Consider the following 24512-nt stretch of genomic DNA (forward strand, 5'->3'; position numbering starts at 1 on the left):
GAAACTCACCTCACACTGATGAAGTCCCGCAGACTCAGTCACACGCTGCTGAAGTCCCGTAGACTCGACCCCATGTATCACCCGGATTTCCCAGGTATTATTTTTATTCTTTTATTTTTTGGGTGATGTGAGGAGACTCAGCGAGTTGGAGTCTAAACTCGCCGAGTAGGATCGCGATTTTGCACGCGGGTTCGCGTCTGGACTCGGCGAGTCCAAAAGTGCACTCGTCGAGTCCATGCTGTTTAATGAAACCCTAATTTCTAGGGTTTGAGACCTATTTAAAGGGGCTTATGGTCGTCATTTGCGGCCACCAACCCCAGAGAGAAACCCTAAAGATATCTTGAGCATTTTGGGAGAGAGAGGAGGCCATTGTTAACCTTTGAAGCTTTGTTTTGCAAGGCAAAGGAGATTCTAGCCAAGAGGAGGCAAGGGAGGTGGACATCCTTCGAATTTGGAGCTCAGAGCATCATTTTGGAGGTATATTTTGGCTCTCTTTTCTGTTATTATGATGAACATGGGGGTTTAGGGTTTCTTGACCCCTTTGTTGGTTAGATTTGATGTCCATTTCGTCCCTATTTGTGATAAGGCTTGAAATGGGATCCATAGAGGTCCAGAGAAGCCTTATTCCTTAAGCTTTATGAGGATTCATGGGAGTTTTGACCAAGGGTTATGAGATATAGGGCTAAAACATCATATAGGAGCAAATGGATGTTGTTTGAGCACCAAGGTTTGGACTTTACGTGATTATTTTGCTTGGGGAGGCCAGATCTATGATTGTATGGAACAGATCTGACCTTAGAAGTGAGTTTGAGTTTATGCATGGCATGAACTCGCCGAGTTTGAAGAACATTCTCGGCGAGTAGCATGAAGTTTTCCCGTAACCACTCAGCGAGTGGTCTTGGCGAGTTGAGGGGACGACTCAGTGAGTCGGGGGGACTGAGTCAAGCCGGAACTCACTGAGTTGTTCTTGAGACTCGGAGAGTTGAGTCGTGGAGGCCCCGCGATTCATGCTAGGTGGAACTCGTTGAGTCAGAGAAGTACTCGGCGTGTCAAGAGAGGATCCAAGAGAGTCAGTGGAGACGTATAGACTCGCTGAGTCGCCCTAGTGCACTCGCCGAGTCCGGTCAAAGTTGAACGTTGACCTTGTTGACCTTTAGGGTTGAGTGCAGTTGTATTTATGAGTGTATTACTTTGTGTGATTAGGCGGAGGCTAGATCACATTTATTTCGAGACAGATATTTACCGAGACATCAAGGTGAGTCTTCTCACTATACTTACCTAGAGTGGTATATTGTGTAGATTAGAGGGTCTTATGTGTTATGTATCAGATTATGTGCTATGTGCTATGTGTATGTTGTATGTTGTTATAGACCGGATAGAAAGGTCCAACGATACAGACCGGGTCGGAGGGCCCAACGAGCTATGACCGGACCAGAGGGTCCAACGAGCTATGGGACTGGAGGGTCCCGCTGAGACACATCGACCAGAGGGTCGTATTATAGCCTTGAGTGGCGTATGTGTTGTAAGTGGTATTTTGGGGAACTCACTACGCATTTATGCTTACAGTTGTTGTGTGATGTGTTTCAGGTGTAGTGATGAGCGCGGGAAGGCGCCGGCATGATCCGTACACACTTGAGGAGTTTATGTTTTGGATTCTGGGGAGATGTCTTTGTGATAAATACATTTGAAACAATATATTGATGTTATTTTGTGAAAAATGATGGTTTTAAAAATGAAAAATTTGTTTTGAAAATTTACGTTGTTACAAGTTGGTATCAGAGCCTTGGTTTGAGGGATTCGGATGCATCTTCGGGCGTATCTGAACTCAAACTGAGGAATTGAGGAGAACTTTTATAATGAAATAAATTTTTTGAAAAGAGTAACAGAGTTTTGAGACAAACAGAGCAGAGCCGTGTGTACGATCAGCCAGCGCCCGAGCGATGAATTCCCCAAAAGTACCTTTACTTTATGTGTTATGAGATATGTTATATTATGCATGCTAGAGTAGGCTAAGTATACATATTAGGACTAGAGTGGCCTGATTTGTAATGCCTTAGCTTAGGAGTTTTCTGTTGCTGAGATGCTTTGAGGGCGAGTGATAGCAGTTAGGAGCTCATGAGAATAGAGTACTTGTAATCCAAGATCCAAGGAGGAGGACTTGAAGTGAATGCTGGTGTGGTGTGGTCAGTAGTATTGGGCCCGTACTACTGAAGACACCGGATCAGTGGGCATTTCAAGTAAGAATCTTTTGGACAACAGAGGACAAGTAGGGTTGCGTCATCGAGTATGAGCATGTTCGATCGAATCTCTGATAATTTTTGTTGTATTTCAAAGACATCATGGTTGGGACTCGACACACACCTGAGACCAGTGGTGTCAGCGACGAGGAGATCCATCGGATGATTGATGAGGAGGTGGCTACTGCCATCCGAGCTGAGATCCCTGAGATGTTTGGAGACATCAAGACCACATTGATCGAGACTTTTGATGAGCGATACGCCGCGTTGACTGAGGCTGCTGTAGCTGCAGCTACTGCTGCTGTTGTTGCTGCCAGACCTCAGGGAGGTGACTCGTTGTTATTCCGGGAGTTCAGCAACACGAAGCCACCAGAGTTCAACGGGACACAAGACCCGATTTCCGCTATGAGGTGGATCTCTGACATCGAGGGATGTTTCTATACGTGCTCTTGTCCAGAGCACTTGAGGGTTCGGTTCGCCTTGAACCAGCTCCGCCTGGGAGCGAAGGATTGGTGGAAGTTCGTGACAGCGAACTTTACTTTGGCTGAGATTTCTGAGGTGACCTGAGAGAGGTTCACCGCTATGTTCCGAGAGGAGTATGTTCCCCCGGTAGAGAGGGAACGGTTGATCCAAAAGTTCTTGACCCTCAAGCAGGGTACTGATTCAGTGACTGTCATCACCAGGAAGTTCCATGAGAGGGCGATGTTTTGCCCTGAGTAGGTGTCGACTGAGCAGGCTCGTATGAGCCGTTATCTGGGTGTTATGAGGAGAGATATACGGGAGTTCGTGGTGAACTCGACTTACCGGACATTTGTTGAGCTCCAGGAAAATGCCCGGAAGAGGGAGATCGAGCTGGAGACTCAGGCCAGGGAGGAGGCCGAGTCTCAGAGGATGGATCGGCGGCCGGCCCAGTCTCAGCCGGTAGCCAAGCGGGCTAGACCTGCTGATTCGAGATCTGGGGGCGCGAAGGGCCGCACTTGTGGGAAGTGAGGTAAGAGTCATGAGGGGTCTTGCAGGGTTGGAGTATGTTACAAGTGTGGGAAGGAGGGGCATATCGCGAGGGAATGCCCCAAGGGATTATCGGTTTGCTTTCATTGCAACCAGACCGGCCATCGGAAGACCGAGTGCCCGCAGCTTCTTCAGGGATCGGTGCAGGGATTTGCGCCTGCTGCTAGGGTTACCGAGGCTCGGCCGGTGAAGGCCGAGGCCCCGAGGGCTCGTGGGAGAGCGTTTCAGTTGACCGTGGAGGAGGTCCGCGCAGCGCCTGATGTTGTGGCTGGTATGTATTTTCTTTTCATCTTTTATTTGAGTTGAGATTTTATGCTTATATGATCATATGCGTAGGTAATTTTCTTGTGAATTTTGTGCCTGCATTGGTGTTATTTGACTCGGGTGCGAGTCGGTCGTTTGTTTCCATAGCATTTAGTCATCATATTAGTACCTGTCGAGAGGCGTTGGATCGGCCTCTGCGAGTTTCCATAGCTGATCATCGAGTTGTGTATGCTTCGGATGTGATTAGAGGATGTGCCCTTGAGATCTTCAGTGTGGAGTTTTCGATAAATCTGGTCCCGATCGCGATGGGGGACGTGTGTGTAACACCCAAAGTTTTGAAAGCCAAGAAAGGAAAGAAAACCCTAAGTTTAGGGGTCGACTCGGTGAGTCCAAGGAGGGACTCGGCGAGTCCGAGCGGGATCCGGGTCGGGGAGTAAGTGACCGACTCGGCGAGTCGGCCAAGGAGACTCGGCGAGTCTGGTCTGTGCGAGGAAAACCCTAATTTTGGGAGTTGTATCCTATATAAAGAGTGTTATGTCCCTCCCTCAGCCTCCATATCATCCTAGAGAACCTGTAAACCCTAGATTTCGCAGGAGCCTTCACCATTTGAGAGAAATAGCTTTAGGGGAAGAAAATCTTGAAAGGAACTTGAAGATCAAGAAGGTTGCTTCAAAGGAGAGGTGTAGATCCGAGATCTACTTCAATTTGTGTTCTTCTTGGAGGTATTAAGCTGCCATTTTCCCTTCTTTGCATCTAGACCTATTTTGTTATGAGATTTGGCGGTTTTATGGTTGATTGTGACCCATTTCGAGTTAGAAGCCCAGATCTGAAGTTGCTACTTCAGATCTAAGTGTATCTTGGCCTGGAGAATCGTAAAGCATCGGTTTATGAGTTGATTGTTAAGCCCTTTGTCTTAAACCCTAGTTTATAGTGTTTTGAGCCTAGATCTCCTTAGCCACACGTAAAGTTTGCCACTTCACGTGAGGAATAGACTTTAGAAGAGTGGATCTATAGTTTGGAGTCCATGCATGACTCAAAAGTCCTCTGCATGTATGTAGAACCGAATGGACTCGGCGAGTCCTTCGAGTGGACTCAGCGAGTAGTTTGAAGATGAGGAGGAACTCGATGAGAGGGATGAACAGCTCGTCGAGTCGGATGAAGTTGGGCATGAACTCGGCGAGTTGGAAGAACAACTCGACGAGTTGGTTGAAGATTGCCTTGGGCTCGGCGAGTCTATTCGTGGACTTGGCGAGTCAGGTCGCGAAACCCCAAACCCTTCGAGTTGAGACTCGAATCAGTGAGTCGGGTGGAGACTCAGCGAGTTGGACAGGACAGGACTCGGTAATCGTTGGACTCGGCGAGTCATGGGCTGACTCGGCGAGTCGGGTCGCGAATAGAAGGACCCTGAGCATATGAGCTCGGCGAGTCAGTAGGTGGACTCGGCGAGTAGGGTTGACCTGGAAGGTTGACTTTAAATAGGACTTTGACATTGGAAAGAGTTGACCTAGTTGACCTTTGGAGGTCAGTTGGACTAAGTGTTATATTGACATTGGTAGCTAGAGGAGCTAGTGGAGCAGCAGTTCGGAGTCAGAGGTCAGGTAGCGGTCAAAGGGATTAGCAACAACAGTTCAGCAGTCTCAGGTGAGTTTCCTTCTAGTAGGAACAGGTCTACGGCCACAATGCCGGCCCGAGTAGCTAGCAATAGTTCCGGACTTCGGTCCGATGCAGTAGTTAGTGTGTTTGATGCCTTCGTGGCTCAGACAGGATTTATGTGTTACGTGTTCCGGGCTACGGCCCGATGCAGTATGCAGTATATGTGTGTTCATGATTGTTGATACGTTTATGTTATGCTTTATTCAGTTAGTCCGGACTTCGTTCCGATGCAGGGGACAAGGTCCCAGTTAGTCCGGACTTCGGTCCGATGTAGGGGGCAAGGCCCCAGTTAGTTCAGACTTCGGTCCGATGCAGGGGACAAGGTCCCAGTCAGTTTCCGGATTTCGGTCTGATGCAGGGGGCAAGGCCCCAGTTAGTCCGGACTTCGGTCTGATGCAGGGGACAAGGTCCCAGTCAGTATCCGGACTTTGGTCCGATGCAGTGGGCAAGGCCCAGTATGTGCTTTATATGTTATTGTATGGTATGTGGTAGATTGGGGGAGCTCACTAAGCTTCGTGCTTACGGTTTTCAGTTTTGGTTTCAGGTACTCAGTTTTCAAAGGAGGAGCTCGAGAAGATTGCAGTGCACACACCATAGTCAGTTAGCCTGGGAATGTTTGACTCTGATAATGATAATATGTTTTGAATTAATACTCGAAAATTATGTTATGACTTATGATACAGTTTTTATAATATGATTTAGTAATGTTTTTAAAGAAATTTTTAGTTGTGATTTTTGGGTCGTTACAGTGTGTGTGATAGTGGGTATGGATTGGCTGAGCCATTATGGAGCTGTGATAGACTACAAGCGTCAATTGGTGTTGATTCGAGACCCTAGTGGGGGAGTTCTTTCGGTGTACGGTGAGGGTAAACGTTCAGGGTCAGCATTTTGTTCGGCCGCCAGAGCGAGACAAAGTCTACAGCAGGGCTGTAGGGGTTTTGTGGCATATGTGATGGATGCGAGGGCTGATATTGAGAGACCGAAGTCAGTTGATGAGGTTCCGATAGTGTGTGAGTTTCTAGATATGTTTCCAGAGGACTTGCCGGGTGTGCCTCCGGAGAGGCAGGTAGAGTTCGGTATTGAGTTGGTTCCAGGAGCTGCGCCTATCGCTAAGGCGCCGTATCGCCTTGCGCCTCCGGAGATGCAGGAGTTGTCCTCGCAGCTTCAAGAACTGATGGGGAAGGTGTTTATCAGGCCGAGCAGTTCGCCTTGGGGAGCGCTTATCCTTTTTGTCAAGAAGAAGGACGGCTCGCTCCGGATGTCCATCGATTATCGTGAGCTGAATAAGCTAATGGTCAAGAACCGTTACCCGTTGCCAAGGATCGATGATTTGTTTGATCAGCTGCAGGGAGCATCTTGGTTCTCCAAGATCGATTTGAGGTCTGGGTATCATCAGGCAAGGGTGCGGGAGGAGGACATACTGAAGACAACCTTCCGGACTCGTTATGGGCATTACGAATTCGTGGTGATGCCTTTCGGACTCACCAATGCACTAGCGGTGTTCATGGATCTCATGAACAGGGTGTGCAGACCAATGTTGGATCGCTCGGTGATCGTGTTCATCGACGACATTTTGGTGTATTCGAGATCCAGAGAGCAGCATGAGGAGCATTTGAGGGAGATCCTTGGAGTTTTGAGATCGGAGAGGCTTTATGCCAAGTTCTCCAAATGTGAGTTCTGGTTACGAGAGGTCCAGTTTTTGGGGCATCTCGTTAACCAGAAGGGGATTTTAGTCGACCCGGCCAAGATTGAGGCAGTTATGAGGTGGGAGGTGCCGAGATCACCCACCGAGATCAGGAGTTTTCTGGGATTGGCCGGCTATTATCGGAGATTTATTAAGGATTTCTCCAAGATCGTTGTGCCCCTCACCAAGTTGACCCGGAAGGGTGTGGCGTTCTCTTGGGGTCCGGAGCAGCAGACCTCGTTCGAGACACTTCACAGGAAGTTATGCGAAGCCCCAGTGTTAGCCCTTCCGGAAGGGATGGATGATTTTGTGGTTTATTGTGACGCATCGATATCCGGATTGGGAGCGGTGCTTATGCAGAGGGGGCATGTGATAGCTTATGCATCGAGCCAGCTTAAGCCTCACGAGTCGAGATATCCCACGCATGATTTGGAGTTGGGAGCGGTAGTGTTCGCTCTCAAGATCTGGCGACACTACCTGTACGGGGTTCGATGTACGATATACACGGACCACAAGAGCTTGAAGTATTTGATGGATCAGCCCAAACTAAATATACGTCAGAGGAGGTGGTTGGACGTGGTCAAGGATTATGATTGTGAGATCCTGTACCACCCGGGCAAGGCTAATGTTGTAGCCGATGCACTGAGCCGTAGGGCGGAGAGCGCCCCATTGCGAGATGTATGTTTGAAATTGACGGTGATGACCCCGGTTTTGGATGCTATTCGAGGGGCCCAGGCTGAGGCTGTGCAGGCTGAGATCCAGAAGAGGGAACGAGTTGTTGGGCTGGTATCGGAGTTCGTTACCGATAGCCGGGGGCTTATGACATTTCAGGGTCGGATTTGGGTACCGTCCGTGGGCGGGATGCGTACCATTTTGATGGAGGAGGCTCATCGATCGAAATTCTCGATCCATCCCGGGGCCACTAAGATGTTTTTGGACCTGAAAAAGGATTATTGGTGGCCCTGTATGAAGAGGGATGTCGCATGGTTTGTAGAGAGATGCTTGACCTGTCGCAGGGTTAAGGCCGAGCATCAGCGTCCGCAGGGTAAGTTGCAGCCTTTAGAGATTCCCGAGTGGAAATGGGAACAAATTACCATGGATTTCATCACCAAATTGCCAAGAACCGCGAGGGGTGTCGATGCAATTTGGGTGATTGTGGATAGGTTGACAAACAATGCTCACTTCCTGGCCATCAGTGAGAGCTCTTCCGCGGAGAAGTTGGCAGAGATGTACGTGAGAGAGGTGGTATCGTGGTATGGAGTGCCGATTTCGATTGTCTCAGATCGAGATGTACGTTTCACTTCCAGATTCTGGAAGAAGTTTCATGAGGAATTGGGAACGAAACTGCATTTTAGTACTGCGTACCACCCCCAAACCGACGGGCAGAGTGAGCGGACGATTCAGACGCTTGAGGAAATGCTCCGAGCATGTGTGTTGGATTTTGGCGGAAGTTGGGACACGTATTTTCCCTTAGCATAGTTCTCTTACAACAACAGCCATCATTTGAGCATTGGCATGCCGCCCTTTGAGCTGTTGTATAGGAGGAGGTGTCGGACCCCTGTCTGCTGGGGAGAAGTAGGGCAACGCATGATGGGTAGTACCGAGATCGTGCTTCAGAAGACAGAGCAGATCCAGCAGGTCATACAGAGATTATTGACCACTCAGAGTCGTCAGAAGAGTTATGCGGACAGACGCCGGTCCGAGCTTGAGTTTCAGGTCGGCGACTTTGTGCTCCTGAAGGTCTCTCCTTGGAAAGGAGTGATTCGATTCAGGAAGAGGGGCAAGTTGGGGCCCCGATATATTGGTCCTTTCAGGGTGGTCACGAGGGTAGGCAGGGTAGCCTATCGTTTGGAGTTGCCAGCAGAGTTGGGTCAGATTCACGACACTTTCCACATGTCGCAGTTGCGAAAGTGTGTAGCCGACGAGTCGGCAGTAGTGCCACTAGAAGATATTCAGGTGGATGCGAGCCTGAATTATGCTGAGAGACCAGTGGCGATCAGAGATCGGAAGATCAAAGTCCTAAGAAATAAAGAGGTGTCACTGGTGCAGGTCCAGTGGCAACATCGGAAAGGGTAAAAGTTAACTTGGGAGCCGGAGCGTGACATGCGTGAGCAACATCCGGAGTTATTTGCAGAGTGAGACTTCGAGGGCGAAGTCTAATTCTAGTGGGGGAGAATTGTAACACCGGGATTTCCCAGGTATTATTTTTATTCTTTTATTTTTTGGGTGATGTGAGGAGACTCGGCGAGTTGGAGTCTAAACTCGCCGAGTAGGATCGCGGTTTTGCACGCGGGTTCGCGTCTGGACTCGGCGAGTCCACGCTGTGTAACGTAACCCTAATTTCCAGGGTTTGAGACCTATTTAAAGGGGCTTATGGCCGTCATTTGCGGCCACCAACCCCAGAGAGGAACCCTAAAGAGATCTTGAGCATTTTGGGAGAGAGAGGAGGCCATTGTTAACCTTTGAAGCTTTGTTTGGCAAGGCAAAGGAGATTCTAGCCAAGAGGAGGCAAGGGAGGTGGACATCCTTCGAATTTGGAGCTCAGTGCATCATTTTGGAGGTATATTTTGGCTCCCATTTCTGTTATTATGATGAACATGGGGGTTTAGGGTTTCTTGACCCCTTTGTTGGTTAGATTTGATGTCCATTTCGTCCCTATTTGTGATGAGGCTTGAAAGGGGATCCATAGAGGTCCAGAGAAGCCTTATTCCTTAAGCTTTATGAGGATTCATGGGAGTTTTGACCAAGGGCTATGAGATATCAGGCTAAAACATCATATAGGAGCAAATAGATGTTGTTTGAGCACCAAGGTTTAGACTTTACGTGATTATCATGCTTGGGGAGGCCAGATCTATGATTGTATGGAACAGATCTGACCTCAGAAGTGAGTTTGAGCTTATGCATGGCATGAACTCGCTGAGTCTGAAGAACAGACTCGGCGAGTAGCATGAAGTTTGCCCGTAACCACTCAGTGAGTGGTCTTGTCGAGTTGAGGGGACGACTCAGTGAGTCAGGGAGAGTCGGGGGGACTGAGTCAAGCCGGAACTCACCGAGTTGTTCTTGAGACTCGGAGAGTTGAGTCGTGGAGGCCCCGCGATTCATGCTAGGTGGAACTCGTTGAGTCAGAGAAGTACTCGGCGTGTCAAGAGAGGATCCAAGAGAGTCAGTGGAGACGTATAGACTCGCTGAGTCGCCCTAGTGCACTCGCCGAGTCCGGTCAAAGTTGAACGTTGACCTTGTTGACCTTTAGGGTTGAGTGCAGTTGTATTTATGAGTGTATTACTTTGTGTGATTAGGCGGAGGCTAGATCACATTTATTTCGAGACAGATATTTACCGAGACATCGAGGTGAGTCTTCTCACTATACTTACCTAGAGTGGTATATTGTGTAGATTAGAGGGTCTTATGTGTTATGTATCAGATTATGTGCTATGTGCTATGTGTATGTTGTATGTTGTTATAGACCGGATAGAAAGGTCCAACGATACAGACCGGGTCGGAGGGCCCAACGAGCTATGACCGGACCAGAGGGTCCAACGAGCTATGGGACTGGAGGGTCCCGCTGAGACACATCGACCAGAGGGTCGTATTATAGCCTTGAGTGGCGTATGTGTTGTAAGTGGTATTTTGGGGAACTCACTACGCATTTATGCTTACAGTTGTTGTGTGATGTGTTTCAGGTACTAGTGATGAGTGCGGGAAGGCGCTGGCATGATCCGTACACACTTGAGAAGTTTATGTATTGGATTCTGGGGAGATGTCTTTGTGATAAATACATTTGAAACAATATGTTGATGTTATTTTGTGAAAAATGATGGTTTTAAAAATGAAAAATTTGTTTTGAAAATTTACGTTGTTACACCCCAGCTGCTAGATGACAGATTCGCGATCTGTCAACATCAAAATAACACCCAATTAATAATTGGGTTCCACTACATAACTATAATTACATACTTTGGATAATTACTACATTACCCCACACTTGGCTTACCCAATCCCAAGGTCCAATCAATAGGCCCAAAGTCAACTAGGGATCAATGCCCAACATATGGCCCAATTTTCCAAATTAGGCCCAAACCTCTACATGGGCTTCCCTTAAGGCCCAATTGTCCAGTCCAATCCAACATGTCCGATTCTAAGGGCCCAATATCATACAACCCTCTAGGCCCAAACTATGGACCAATTTTCCAAATTGGGCCCAATTTTCCATTTGAGCCTTACCCTAAAGCCCAACTAAATATTCTGGTCCATAATCATTCTTGGATGGCCCATTATTGGCCCAATTACCAATTACCCAATTGAAAAGCTCAACTTAAGGCCCATGTGACATTTGAGTTTCACATAACATGACAATTAGGGTTAAGTGTTTCTTACTTAACCCATTAAGGGCTTAACCCACTAAGGACTTAATTCATTAAGTACACTATTGCTTAGATTAATTTCTGCCAATGATTATTATTTAATATTTCACTTATTAAATAATCCTCGTGTGTGCCCGGATAATTTCTCAAGTATTAGCGTTTTCTCAATTAGCCCATTAAGGACTTAGTCCATTAAGTTCTTTATTCTACAAGATAAATGGCATGGAATAGTTTGGGCTTAATTCACAATCCAATCCTAATGGCCCAAAAGTGGGTCCAAATAAGTCCAAGGCCCAAATACTCATAATTAAGGTTTTCCACCCAAACATGGCCCAATAGGCTCAAAGCCAATCTCTAAGCCCATTAGGGTTTGCTAGCGGGGCACCACCCACTACCACCTCGGGTAATGGTGGTTGATGGCAGCTCACGGTGGTGGTTACTATTATTTTTATTATTCATGCTAATTACAATTACAAGGTTTTTATCCAAAAATAAACACACACACACACAACCACACCATGGTGGGTGGCGGCGGTGGGCGGCGGCAGCCACCACCTCACGGTGGTGGTGGTGGCTGTTCTTCAAGAATTCCGGCTAACCAACACCCAAACATCACCTAACTGCAATAAACACACACATACGATTTCTGTTGCAAACGAATCCAACCACCCACGTGGTGGCGATGGTAACACAAGAAGTCCGGCAGCAGCTCCGCTATCGGCGACAACCACAAGAAAAGTCAACTACACACCCAAAAAAGTCACCGCCAAGACGGCATGCGTCGCCGGAAGAACGGAAACGTCAACCCAAGGGCTGCCGACAACAGCAAAGGTGGAGGCAAGGCACACACGCGCAACTCCGACGGGGAAAAACAACAGCAGCAGTGTCGCGATTCTCCTCAAAGCCTCTTCGGGTTGGTGGATGATGACTGGAACGGTGGGAGAAGAACGAAGCGACGACGGAGACAGCAAGGCAAACGCCCGATAGCTATGACCGGAGAAGAATGGAGAAGAACAACGAGCCGGTACCGCAACATGGAGAGTCACCGCGCCCAGCGCTATTTCGATCGTTCACAGCCCGCACAAGCCATTCACAGCTTAAAAGTCTGATCTCGGTGGTCCTTGCTCTCGCCAGTACCAAAAGCTTCAACGGCTTTCCTCGACCTACGACTCCCACCTTCATCGATCTCGGCGATCTTCCAATTGCATACATCGACTCCGACAACATGTTACGGTGGTGGCGCTAGAATGACGAGGCATCAGGGGCGGCGCACGGGCTTGGCGATGAAAGCGGCGGTTGAAGAAGCTCTTGACGATGGCGGCTGAAGTCCTTGCTCGGTCTAGGGTTTAGATGCTCCAACGGGAGGAAAACAGATGGTACCGATTAATATCGTGCCCATCCAATCTTCATGCAGTTTTGACACTAATAGCCCCTCCCCTTCGAAATCTTTTCAACTTAAGTCCATTAATTACCAACCGCACCATGACTTCTGAAATCCTTTTCAAATTAAATCCAGAACTTACAATTTTAACCACCAACTTCTAAAATTGTAACAATTAACCCTCGAAATGCCTTGCTCAATTATTATTGATTTTAGGGCTTCTATGCATTTATTTATTTATTTTATAAACGGGGTGTCACACATGCCTTTCACTAATATAGATCGGATACAGAAGTGCTACAAGGAGACAAGTGTTGATATGTTGTTTTACCCTCAAATGGAAGATCCCTAGTTTATTTTAATTTTTTGAGAATTCCCAAATCGTTGTATTTTCGTTATTTGAATTTCCTACCTTATTTTTGGCAGATTATTTATGAAAACTAAACATGTAGCTAGCTTGTGATTTCGTTCTCTATTGAAGCATATAAACGAATAATAACTATTTATCTTCAACTTTATTTGATTCCTGCACTTGTAGTATATCGTTAAGGACTTTTCAAAATGGTATGTATTTCTTGATTCCATGTTCTTAGTTTAATGTATTCCCTTCCTTTCTGTTAAGCTCTATTATGTGGGACAAATTATAATGAAGTTGTATCTAAAAGTTGTTGTTTTCCATATTTTTGCAAAAACTTCTTTTGGAACAGTGACGGACCTATCAACATTGATACTTTACATTCCAATTATTACTGTTATGAGTTGGGGTGTTGCAGAAGTACTCGATAATCATAATTTACAAACAAAAAACTTCTGAAAGGTTGGTATGTGTTTCCTTTTGACAATGGTACTCTGGTAATACTCATGTATTCTCTTTACTGGAGATACGTAAGTATGATAAATAATTCATAAATTTTCATTCTTTATTTTCCCTTTTTTGTTTGATATAGATCTTTTCAACGTGTTTGACTGTTTGCTAGAGAGACGAGAGTCAACTTTGATTGTGTATTGCGGTTGAGTATGAATTGTTAATTTTTTTTTCTTTTTTCTTTCTTTTTTGGGATTTTGTTTTGGATGCTGAAAATGAATACATGTTCTGATGGCAAGTTTTCTGGTTATTCATTTAGAAACACTAAGAAATTACGTTGATAGACTAAGAAATTAAGTAAAATCATTTGGATTGAATCATTGAGTGTACCTTAGGCATAAAATAAGACAAACTGTTTATAAACAATGTAAATGGTGGCTATGTAATGACATTATTATTGGTTTGTACTAAAATGGTGAACTTTGTTCACAATATGATAATTAATCATTGGACTTAATTGAACATATATTTTAGCTATTGATAATCATAACCTAATATAGATGTGTTGGAACTGAGTGTCAGCAACCTAAATCTTTCAATTGTTTATCTTCAATTCAGGTTACGGAAGTGTCGCAATTGCACATCAACTCCTCCTAGTGTTAATAACTATTTTCAAAACTATTCAACTGCTTTACCTGTTCTTGAATGTGGAACAACTTTAGGTAATAATTTCATCTAAACTTTAAGTTTCACAAATGTGGAAATTTAGATAAATAATTTGTGGTTTAGAGAGATTATTTCATTCACTTTATCCAGGAATTGGGTTGTTTGAAACTTGACATGAAAAGAAGTGTCCTAAAATTAGCCTAATTGTTAAGGAATGTACTATAGTTTCAATCAAAAGAAATGCCCTAAAGCTGGCTACCAATTGATTCAATGTACTATAGTTTCACATAAAAGCAACACCTTCCAATTAGAGCTGACTCTACCTTTTTGCAAAACTAAGCAAGGGCTTAGGACCCATAATTTTAAAGCTTATTTTGTTAATTATATATGTATATATACATATTTCTTGGATTACAAAAACAAGTTGGAGCTTGGTTTGGTGGTAAAAGTGTTGGTTCATAAAACTAAGGGTCTCAAGTTCGAAACTGATTGCTTACTTGAAGGGCCCCAATTTTATTGTTTGTTTAGAGCTCCCAAATTGGTTGAGACACACTGATTGTTTACTTGAAGGACCCCAATTTTATAGTTTGCTTAGAGCCCCCAAATTGATTGAGTTACCCCTACTTCCAACCCCACAACACGGGGAACCCTTCTAGTTTACATCAAAAGAAACCCATAAACATATCATTATATCATTGTTAATTTGTCACATAGTTTTGTCATGTTCACCAATCGCAACTTCACATCTTGGGACTTAGGATAACCGATAATATATAATAGTAGGCCCAATTATCGTCAATTGTCGGAACCCAAATGAATTATGTTACTCTGGTAGTTTGTTTCGAGTTTTGGTTACTATAATTATTAGTTTGGGACAAGAAGATTAATGATAAAATAATTCAATAAAAGAAATGTAAGTGTTGTAAATTAGTATTAATTTTGAATATCAAAATCGGTTTAAACTTAAAATTTTTTAATATTACTGAAATGACTATGAAAACATAAATATAATTGATAACCTTTCTAATAAAATATGTAATTAAAAATGAAAATCGGACCAGACTTTTATTTATTTCGTCGTATTAAAACAATGCAACTTTATATCATAAAAATTATAGCGACTTTTTCAGATGCTTATTTCATTAATAGAATTTTAAGTAAAAAATAATAAAACTCTAATTGTTATTATATTAACAAAGGTTGTAAAAAATGTTCGATGTTTGCTAGTTGGTAGACTAGAGTTAAGAGATTAATCAGTTAGACGGAGAATTAATCGAGGACCTTAAATTGTTTATTCGTTGAATTTAAAAAAAAAAAAATATGACTAATATCATAATAAAGTCCGTAAATACCACTAATATCATAGCAAAATAGGTTAATATTATTAATACAAAACTAATATTTTTTAAATAATTTATATTGAGATCAAATTTCTTTAAAATGTTAAAATTTTATCATTTGCTATTGCTTCATTCATTATCATGGTAGAGATATTAATCGTTAGACGCATTCTAATTAGTCACGTAGAGCCTATGGACTAATCGAAAAATCGAAACTAATCAAAAATTTTCCAACACTGATATTAACTATTTATTGATTTGTTGAATTTCGTTAATAATCGACCACCTTACAAAATAAGACCCAATATCCCATTGACTTATTGTAATAACTAGAGGTGTTTGAATATCTAGTTTGAAAATGACTTATAATATTAAAATAGTTAAACTACATAGCTAAATAAAAGATAACTTGTAGCCTAATTATATAACTATTTTTCAAAAATTAACCAAAAGTTAAGAAATAACATTAAGAGTAAATTACGCGAATGGTCCCTGTGGTTTAGTTTAAATTACACGCTTGATCCCTAAATTATTTTTCTAACTCGGACTGTCCTCAACTTTTAATTATGTAACCCGTCTAGTCCCTATTCTCACATTCCGTCAATTGTTTCCGTTAGACACCCCACGTGCCTTGCACGTTGGGGGTATAAAAGTCTTTTCACATTTCCAACGATCTTCAAATACTAATTTTTCATCAGGATCGAACCTAATTTAGAGTTTCTTTCAATCCTCCATCGTTTGAAGCGGTTACACCTAAGGATGTTCAAATCAAGGATGGTTCAATGCGATTGTGGGCGTGTTGCTGTAATTCGGACTTCAACTACTAACAATAATCCAAGAAGACCCTTTTACGCATGTCCAATTAAGGTATGTTGTAGTTGAGAATTTTGTAATCGTAACCCTAGATGGGGATATCACTGTATGCGATTATAGGTATTGTAACCGTGGCTTTTGAAATTGACAGGAACCACGTAAAGGATTTATTGCTTGGGTAGATGATGATGAAAAGGATCATGGTGACAGATTGACAATCTCCTGGCTTGTGAGGTTGAACAAGAAGCTGAAAAATGAAAATCTTTTCTTGAAAATATGTTTATTTATTAGTTGGGTATTGTTCTTGGTGATACTTGTTTACAAGTTGTAAGGTGGGGATGAGTTGTTATTGTAATGGTAAAGTCTCCTGTAATGGTTAGGTTGTAGCAATGTATGTGATGGTATCATTATCTGTAATGGTTAGGTTGTAGCAGTGAATGTGAAGGTATCCTTTTCTGTAATGGTTAAGTTGTGTATGTATTGTAATGCAGATGGTTAAGATTTTTAAGATCAATGAAAATGGTGTTTATGTATTGGTTAGGTTGTCTATGTATTGTAATGCAAATGTACTGTAATGGTTGTAGCAGTGTTGTATTGATTATGTTTTAAAGTGATGTATAAGCAGCATATTGACCATTAATTAGTACCAAACTATAACAGGGCAATGAGGGTGACATCATAAGAAGAATATAACAATCTAATTTAGTACCAAACTATTATGGAAAATATAAATGTAAAAATCAATATAAACCAAATTATTATCTACCCAATGGTGTATCATAAGAAGAAAACATTCCATTAATTAGTACCAAACTATTACAGGGCAATGAGGGTGACAAACTAGTTCATCCAAAAGTGCCAACATATTGGCTAAAACAAGTATCAAAATACTGCCCCTATTACAAACTATTCATAAATAATGTACCAAAATATTAGCCCTATTACAAGCAGTAACATAACACAATCCATTCATATTTAAAGTAACAAAAGACTAGCCCTATTACAAACCATCAAGTGGTTGCCTTCCCTTTCCCTTTTCCTTTGACTTGTGATTGTCCACCACCCCCACCAACAATTGGTCTTTGCCCTTTGCAGGTTCTTGCATTGTGACCAACATTGTTACACTTCGTACATGTTACTGATCTATGGGCCCTCGATGCTGTGTTTCCTCTAACAAAGTCCTCCTTTTCCACAATTGATATTGTTCTCTTCTTCTTTGGTCTTCCTATGGGAACACGATGTTTTGGAGGCAACAGAGTTGTTGGTATAGCTGACTTCTCCCACATGGACCTTCCATTGATTGGACTAACCTTAAAAGAATACATCTCTTTCCAGGTTGATAACCAGTAACATGGATGCACAAATGATTCTGGGATTCCCACATCTTTGTCATTCCTCCCCATGTCCCAAATAGCAGCCACACCATGTTTGCACGGAATTCCTGTTAATTCCCACCTTTTGCACGTGCAACTTTGTTGACCTACATCCACAATACACTGATCTTGCCATGGTCCAGCAACTTGATATTTTCCAGCACCACAAAATGTTGCAACATACTGTTCTGCCTTACTCTTTATCTTATCCAATATTGTTGTAGCTGTAGGAGTCAAAGGACCTACAACTTTCTGAATTTCCTTGTCAACTTTGACTATCTTCTTCATAATGTACTCTCTGATGAACTCAATGCAGTTAATAATTGGTGCATCACGACCATCTTCTATCTTGCTGTTGAATGCTTCACACAGGTTATTAGTTAGAGCATCACAATGTGCTCTCCCTGAACATAAACAACTTCTATGTCAGTATTCAATTTACCTTCTTTTAAAATTATTAAGTAGAGATCGAAAGTCATTATACCAGTAAAGTGGGAGCGAGCCCAACTTTGAGGAGGTATTTGTTTCAGCCACTCATAAGCATCATTGTTAAGCTTCTTTAGTTTTTCCATTGCTTGATGAAAGTGTTGTACATTAGAGGTCGTGGCACATTCCCAAAGAAGATCCTTGAACACCTTTCCCCTCCAGTTCTTTTTCATGTTGTCGTGTATGTGACGAAGACAATAGCGATGCTCTGCACATGGAAATAGTGTTGCAATCGCAGGCAACAAACCCTAGCAATAGTAACATGTTTGTATGTTAGTATAACTGCATCAATAGTATAAAACTATAAAACCTAGTTTGGATAGGTTCCAATACCTTTTGTCTGTCACTCATAAACGTGAAATTGGAATTTGTTCCCAAACCTAAGTCATCACCCAAATTACTTAAAAACCAAGTCCAAGAATTCAATGTTTCTGATTCAACCACAGCATAGGCTAAAGGATATATCCCATTATTACCATCCAATGCCTTTGATAAGAAACATAAATTACCAGAAAACATTGGTCAGTTAACACTACTTAAAATAAAGAACATACAATACAAGAAGAAATAAGAAGATCTTACCACAGCAGACAAAACTTGGCCTGGATATGGACCTTTCACGAAGGCTCCATCAAGTCCAAGAAAGTCCCTTCTTCCCGCTGCAAAACCTCGCTTCAAAGCTCCAATGCAAACATAGATACGCCTGAATGTTCTTGTCTCAACAGTTGGATTCGCTTCACTTTCAACATCAATTTTAACCGTAGTATCTGGGTTACGTGCTTGTACCTCTAAAACATAGTCCCTTAACAACCTGTATTGGCTGGCATAATCTCCTTGAACATGCTTTAAAGCTTGCTGCTTTGCCCTAAAAGTTTTCATATGCGAAATGTCCATCTGGTACTCACGTTGGAGTTGCTCTCGTAAAGCCCTAATAGGAATCTTTGGGTTTGTCTCAATAACTTGTACTATATGCTCTGAAAGGAACTTATAGTCACATGCTTTGACTTTCCTTGTTTGTAGACATCGATGCTCCTTCGTGTATGTCTTAACCATCCAATCTATGTCACGCTTCCACTTACTACAATATATAACCCATGGGCATTTCTCTTCTTCATTAGTAGCAAGATTTGGTATAGTGCCCTTACACACAAACCTAACCCTATTCTTATCATTTTTCTCTAATTGTATTTCCCTTCTTGTCCTTATAGAATGTAGTTTCACTTGTGTCTTAAAGTCCTTAGATGAACTGAAAGTTTGAAAAATGTAGAAGGGCTCACTAACCAAAGCTGCATCATTTTCATAAGCCCTCTGTATGGCCCTAATAGTTTTCCTTCGCTTACCATCATTTGCCTCATCTGATGAAGACCCAGACAACAAAACCTCTGTGTTGATCACTTCTAAGTCACCTTGTTGTGTATCTTCAGGTACATTACTTTCAGAAGAACCTCCAACCCATTCTACACCCTTGTCAATGTTCATATGGAAATCTTTCATATCCACATCAACATCATGTATGAGATTGTCCTCATCAATAAAAAAATCACTATCTTCACTCTCACTATCATCATCAAACTCATCATTTCCACTGCCATTGTTGTGTCCACTACCATCATAATCATCCTCATTCTCTACATTCATTTCAAATTCAATATGGTCGACCAAAGATGGTTCTTTGTCCAAATGACTATCATTCTCAACTTCTGTTAGGTCTGGAACACTCTCATGCTCAATTGGAGAGTCATTCCACTCCAAAAACAACTGTTTGGAGCAAGCTAGTGGCTCTTTAATTTCAACAATTTTAACCTTACTAGGGTTGGGGGACATAGAATAAGTATGTAAATTTGTTTTCCCATGCTCAATATATACATCTATTAGCTTATGGTTAGCAACATACGTACCCAGATGATGAACATCCTGATCTGAACCCAAAGCAAATAACCCAAAATCCAAATCGCCAAATGGTCTCAGGAAATGATAATAGAGTAGTGTTTCGTCTGAATCAATATGCCCAAGTTCCTCCATAATCTCGTCAATGTCGTGAATGGAAAAGGTGTCAATGTCTAGTAAATCAACATAATTTTGCTTGCCTTTGATGTACTTTCTTCCAGGGAACTTTGTAAACTGTCCACCATGGTGTAATCGGACAGAGAATATCGTCGGATGTCCGGCTGTATATTCACGGAAAGATTGGTTAGTCACATTTTTCTTTTTAAGTTACTAACTGATTGAGGGAGTAAACACTTACCATATCTACGAGCAACGTCAATCTCGTCCATGGTAGCACGTATCCTCCAAGGCGCCATCGTCGTTTTCAAATGTAGGGTTCTTTCGATCAAGGGTTTTCAAGGGTTTTCAAAGGGTTTTCAAAGGTTTTGTCTGTGAAGCTTGTGTCCGATCACGTTGATCAACGATACGTCTTTTTTTTTCTTGGCGCTATAACATTGGATATGTGAAAAGACTTTTATACCCCCAACGTGCAAGGCACGTGGGGTGTCTAACGGAAACAATTGACGGAATGTGAGAATAGGGACTAGGCGGGTTACATAATTAAAAGTTGAGGACAGTCCGAGTTAGAAAAATAAGTTAGGGACCAAGTGTGTAATTTACACTAAACCACAGGGACCATTCACGTAATTTACTCTAACATTAATAGCCATTAAAATTGCATTTGACATTTACGCTGCGGGAAGTGGTCACAGACAAACCATCGGAAAAACGTTGTCAACTCAACGCCACGTTAGCTTCATCACCAACTCGCTAGACATTGAAAATGGTTACCATTCCACAATATTTATTTTTTATTTTTTGTTTTTTTAATGATTAAATTAAACTAAGAAAACATAATTTAAAACATAAATAAATATTTTAAAAACATAGAAAATAAAACCACATTATATTAATTAAAAACATAAATTTAATACCTAAATTACTAAGAAAAACATAAAACATTACATTACTTAAAATACATAAAAATTAAAAATTATCCATTTTTGTTGAGTGTGTATGTTTGTTATGAAAAAAATGTGTTTTTTTTGAAAAATATGTGTAAAACAAATGTATATATAGGGAGAAATTAAATTAATAATGAATAGATTTTTTTTATTAAGGGGGTGTTTGGCTTAGCTTTTAAAAGCTCAAAAGATCTTTTCCAAAAAGTTACAAAAAGTCAGGATTTCCTGACTTTTCCAAAAAGATGTTTTTTTCTGTATTAAAACTCCAAAAGTTCTTAGTTTGCCAAACATCTTTTTATTTTTTTTCTTTTACAAAAAGGACTTTTGGCTGTGAAAAGCTAAGCCAAACACCCCCTAAATGCTTTCAAATGGTGCAAACGTTCAAAATTTAAGCTCATCCAATCAAAACGTACGTCTTCGTCCGTCCTACCACCCACGCCACACCCAACCCACACACCGTATGAACGGTGTTCACGCGTCTTCAAGGTACCAAATCAACAATTGACACGTGGAAATCCCATCCACTCGAGATGGCCTTAATGGGCAACGATTTCGTTTGTAAACTACAATTTCATCACCGGCCAAGCCTATGAGCCTATAGTGTTTAAGGTTTGGATACAATGCTATCTTCATTTGTGAGATTGTAAAAATATTTAATGTATAACTTTATGTATTAGACACTTGTAGAATATCGTTTGATAAGATAAAAAATTGAAGATGAAACAAAAATTATATGTGATTTCATCATGCCAAAATAACAGAATTCATCTTTTTTTTTTTTTTTTATTTTTTTTTATTTTTTTTTTTTAAAACGAAATCACATATTTAACCCTAAACCATGAAGGCCCGCCAAAGATTTATGACTATATGGATCATTTTTTAATTTTTTGATTATTTTTTGGAAAAAGTTTAAAAGATCAAGCTAAATTTGTCCTTTTTCTTTATAAAATAAAATGACCCCAATTCAAGGCTTAACAATAATAGTGTGTGGTTTTCCAAAGTCCCTTCTTAACAAGTCACTCATCTCTTTCTAACATGTATCCGAATTTATCTCACACACAATATCCTTTGGGCCATGCAACATGAGCGAGTTTGATTTGATTACTCGATTCCGGACAAAATAAATATACAATGACTAAAATGTAACATCCCCTACCACATGTATCAGAATATTGTCTGATTTCGGCTAACCCAAACACGATTAACTGCAGAGTTCTTATACAGAGTTCTTATGTGATTTGACATCGTCACAAATTTTCATACATTTATAAGAACTATTTAGTTTTACTTCCAAACCAATGTGGTATAGGTGCAACCCACATAGGGGATGTTACATAAAAAGATTTATTCATTCATCTAAATAGGGATTCAAGATAATTTTTAAGGTAATAGATTGGCCAAGCTTTCACTAAAAATAAAATAGAAAATTATACACAGTTTTCATATTATACAAGAATTAGGGGGAAAACGAGAATGGATATGACTTGACCAATAATCATAATCAAAATAGAAATGGTGTTGGAGAGAAAGCTGGGATTGCCATTCCATGATCCAATTTCCTGCAATTTTGGGTTAAAAATTAATAAGTTTTGATGAACTATGAATAAACTACATATGAAAATTTCAATCAAATCGGGAATTTAGCAAATTTTTACAAGAATCAAGATCCTTTTGCAAACTTTCTTAGTTGTTGTTACATTATTTGTTGATAATTTGCTTCATTGTTGAAAGCTAAACATAAATATTTTCCTGAATTTCATAATCGGTATCATTGTGCAAAAAAATTCATCAAAAAAATGTTCATCTGTTTAAGTCAAAACTGTTGAAAAATTAGAAAACTAATAATCTAATGAGACCAAAGGATTCACCTGTAATCAGAGCCATAAGAATCAGATCGACTTTTTCCCGCCAATTTACTTTTAATCAACTGTTTTTTCTCCGATCGGAAGCCAGCCGTTGACTGACCACTCTGCCTCCGAACTTCTCTCACGACAACACCGTCCTCCGCAATCGCTGTAAGCGCCGGTGTCCAGTGCTTTGTAGAGTTACGTTGCCTCATGCGTCGCCGGTGACTCGGAACTTCGGCGGCGGCGATGGTCTCCACCGCGGGTGAACCACTGAAACAAGAACCGATCTCCGGGAAGAAAAACTTCATAGGTGCAATTCAATCCCTCTGCTGTCCTTGCAACAGAGGGAGAGAGAGACACTAATTTGATTGAAAGAAAAGATTGATAGAACACGAGGTTTGTGTGATTCTCTTCAATGGCGGACCTAAGTGGGATGGCTTCTTTTTATATACATGTCATTACTACTTCTTCCAAGGCAATAATTGCTATATACAGTATAGTCATTTTATTTATACTTGTATGTTGCGCATGACATGTTGTATATCGTAAAGAAGTTGAAAAAAGTGCACAACGAAAAAATTGGAAGTAGAAACTCCATATCAAAATATCACAATATCAAAATTTAGTTCATGAACAAGAAAATAAAAAGTAAAATTGGTCCGTGGATTGCATGAAAATGTGGATGTGGTCCATATAATTTCAACTTATATCGAACGCTATAAAACACATTAAGTTTGGTTGAAAATATAGATTTTATTTTCCGAAAGGTTTTTGATTGGGTTATATTCTAAATGTGTCATTCATTTTTACATATAATAATTTGTTATTTTTATTTTTAGTAATGTAATATGTTATTGAAAGGATTCTCAAATTCGTATTGATGAACAAGATGTGACATTGCTTCCAATAAAGACGGAATGAAATAAAATCATTCTTAGTAAAATTAATATATTTTGATAAGACTGTTTTCCTACCAAAACAAATTTCTCTAGCTGTGGTACTGACATTCCTTGTTTCTTATGTTCAATTTGTAACAACTCTATGTATGATACACGACATGCTCATCGAGTGTGAAAAAGATAAGTTGTTGGTGTGACATAGACTTATCTAATCTTATTCTTATCCGTGATTTATATGGTTTTTGGATTCGTTGAATATATACATGACCTGTAAAGCAGTTTTGGACAATGTTTTAAAAACCGGTTTTTTAGTTGAACCGGTATGCTTACCAATTTTCGGTTCAACCGGTTCGACCGCCGGGTCAAGCGGCTTCTATAATTTTCATCATTTTTCCTATTTTCCTACACATATATACATATATAAATTATGAATTTGACGTTTACTAGTTCAAACATTAGAAATATACATAAAAATAAGTTGTAGATGAATCCAAATACATTAAAATAACACATAACCATAAGTTCGAGTGTTTTACATATATTCATATACGTTAAAAAGAAAATAAAACATAATACCAAAACAAAATATAGTTTTAAATGAATACAAACACATAAAAAAAATTTATAACATTTACCATATGTTTTTATTTAGAGAAAATCAAATACATTTAAAAAAATCACCAAAGTTTTTATTCAAATGGTTCTTTCCATGTGTTTTTATTTATTTTATTTTGAACCGGTTAA

At 41.0% G+C, this 24512-nt stretch overlaps 2 protein-coding genes across 2 annotated transcripts; both read right to left on the reverse strand.

Moving 5' to 3' along the window:
• Positions 1-16648: 16648 nt before the first annotated feature.
• On the reverse strand, positions 16649-19792 carry LOC145065430 (uncharacterized). Its single transcript, XM_079012416.1, has 4 exons — positions 18654-19792; positions 18405-18557; positions 18070-18319; positions 16649-17989 (listed from the first exon to the last, which is right to left on the reverse strand). The coding sequence occupies exons 1-4, from the start codon at positions 19707-19709 to the stop codon at positions 17223-17225; spliced, it is 2226 nt and encodes a 741-aa protein (XP_078868542.1). The 5' UTR covers positions 19710-19792; the 3' UTR covers positions 16649-17222.
• Positions 19793-22399: 2607 nt separating this feature from the next.
• LOC145070085 (uncharacterized) lies at positions 22400-23298 on the reverse strand. The gene is made up of 2 exons (XM_079017009.1): positions 22891-23298; positions 22400-22581 (listed from the first exon to the last, which is right to left on the reverse strand). The coding sequence occupies exons 1-2, from the start codon at positions 23175-23177 to the stop codon at positions 22524-22526; spliced, it is 345 nt and encodes a 114-aa protein (XP_078873135.1). The 5' UTR covers positions 23178-23298; the 3' UTR covers positions 22400-22523.
• Positions 23299-24512: the final 1214 nt, after the last annotated feature.

The sequence above is a fragment of the Lactuca serriola genome, chromosome 8, assembly GCF_051521515.1.
Source record: "Lactuca serriola cultivar US96UC23 chromosome 8, Lser_US96UC23_V15, whole genome shotgun sequence".
NCBI classification, from domain to species: domain Eukaryota; kingdom Viridiplantae; phylum Streptophyta; class Magnoliopsida; order Asterales; family Asteraceae; genus Lactuca; species Lactuca serriola.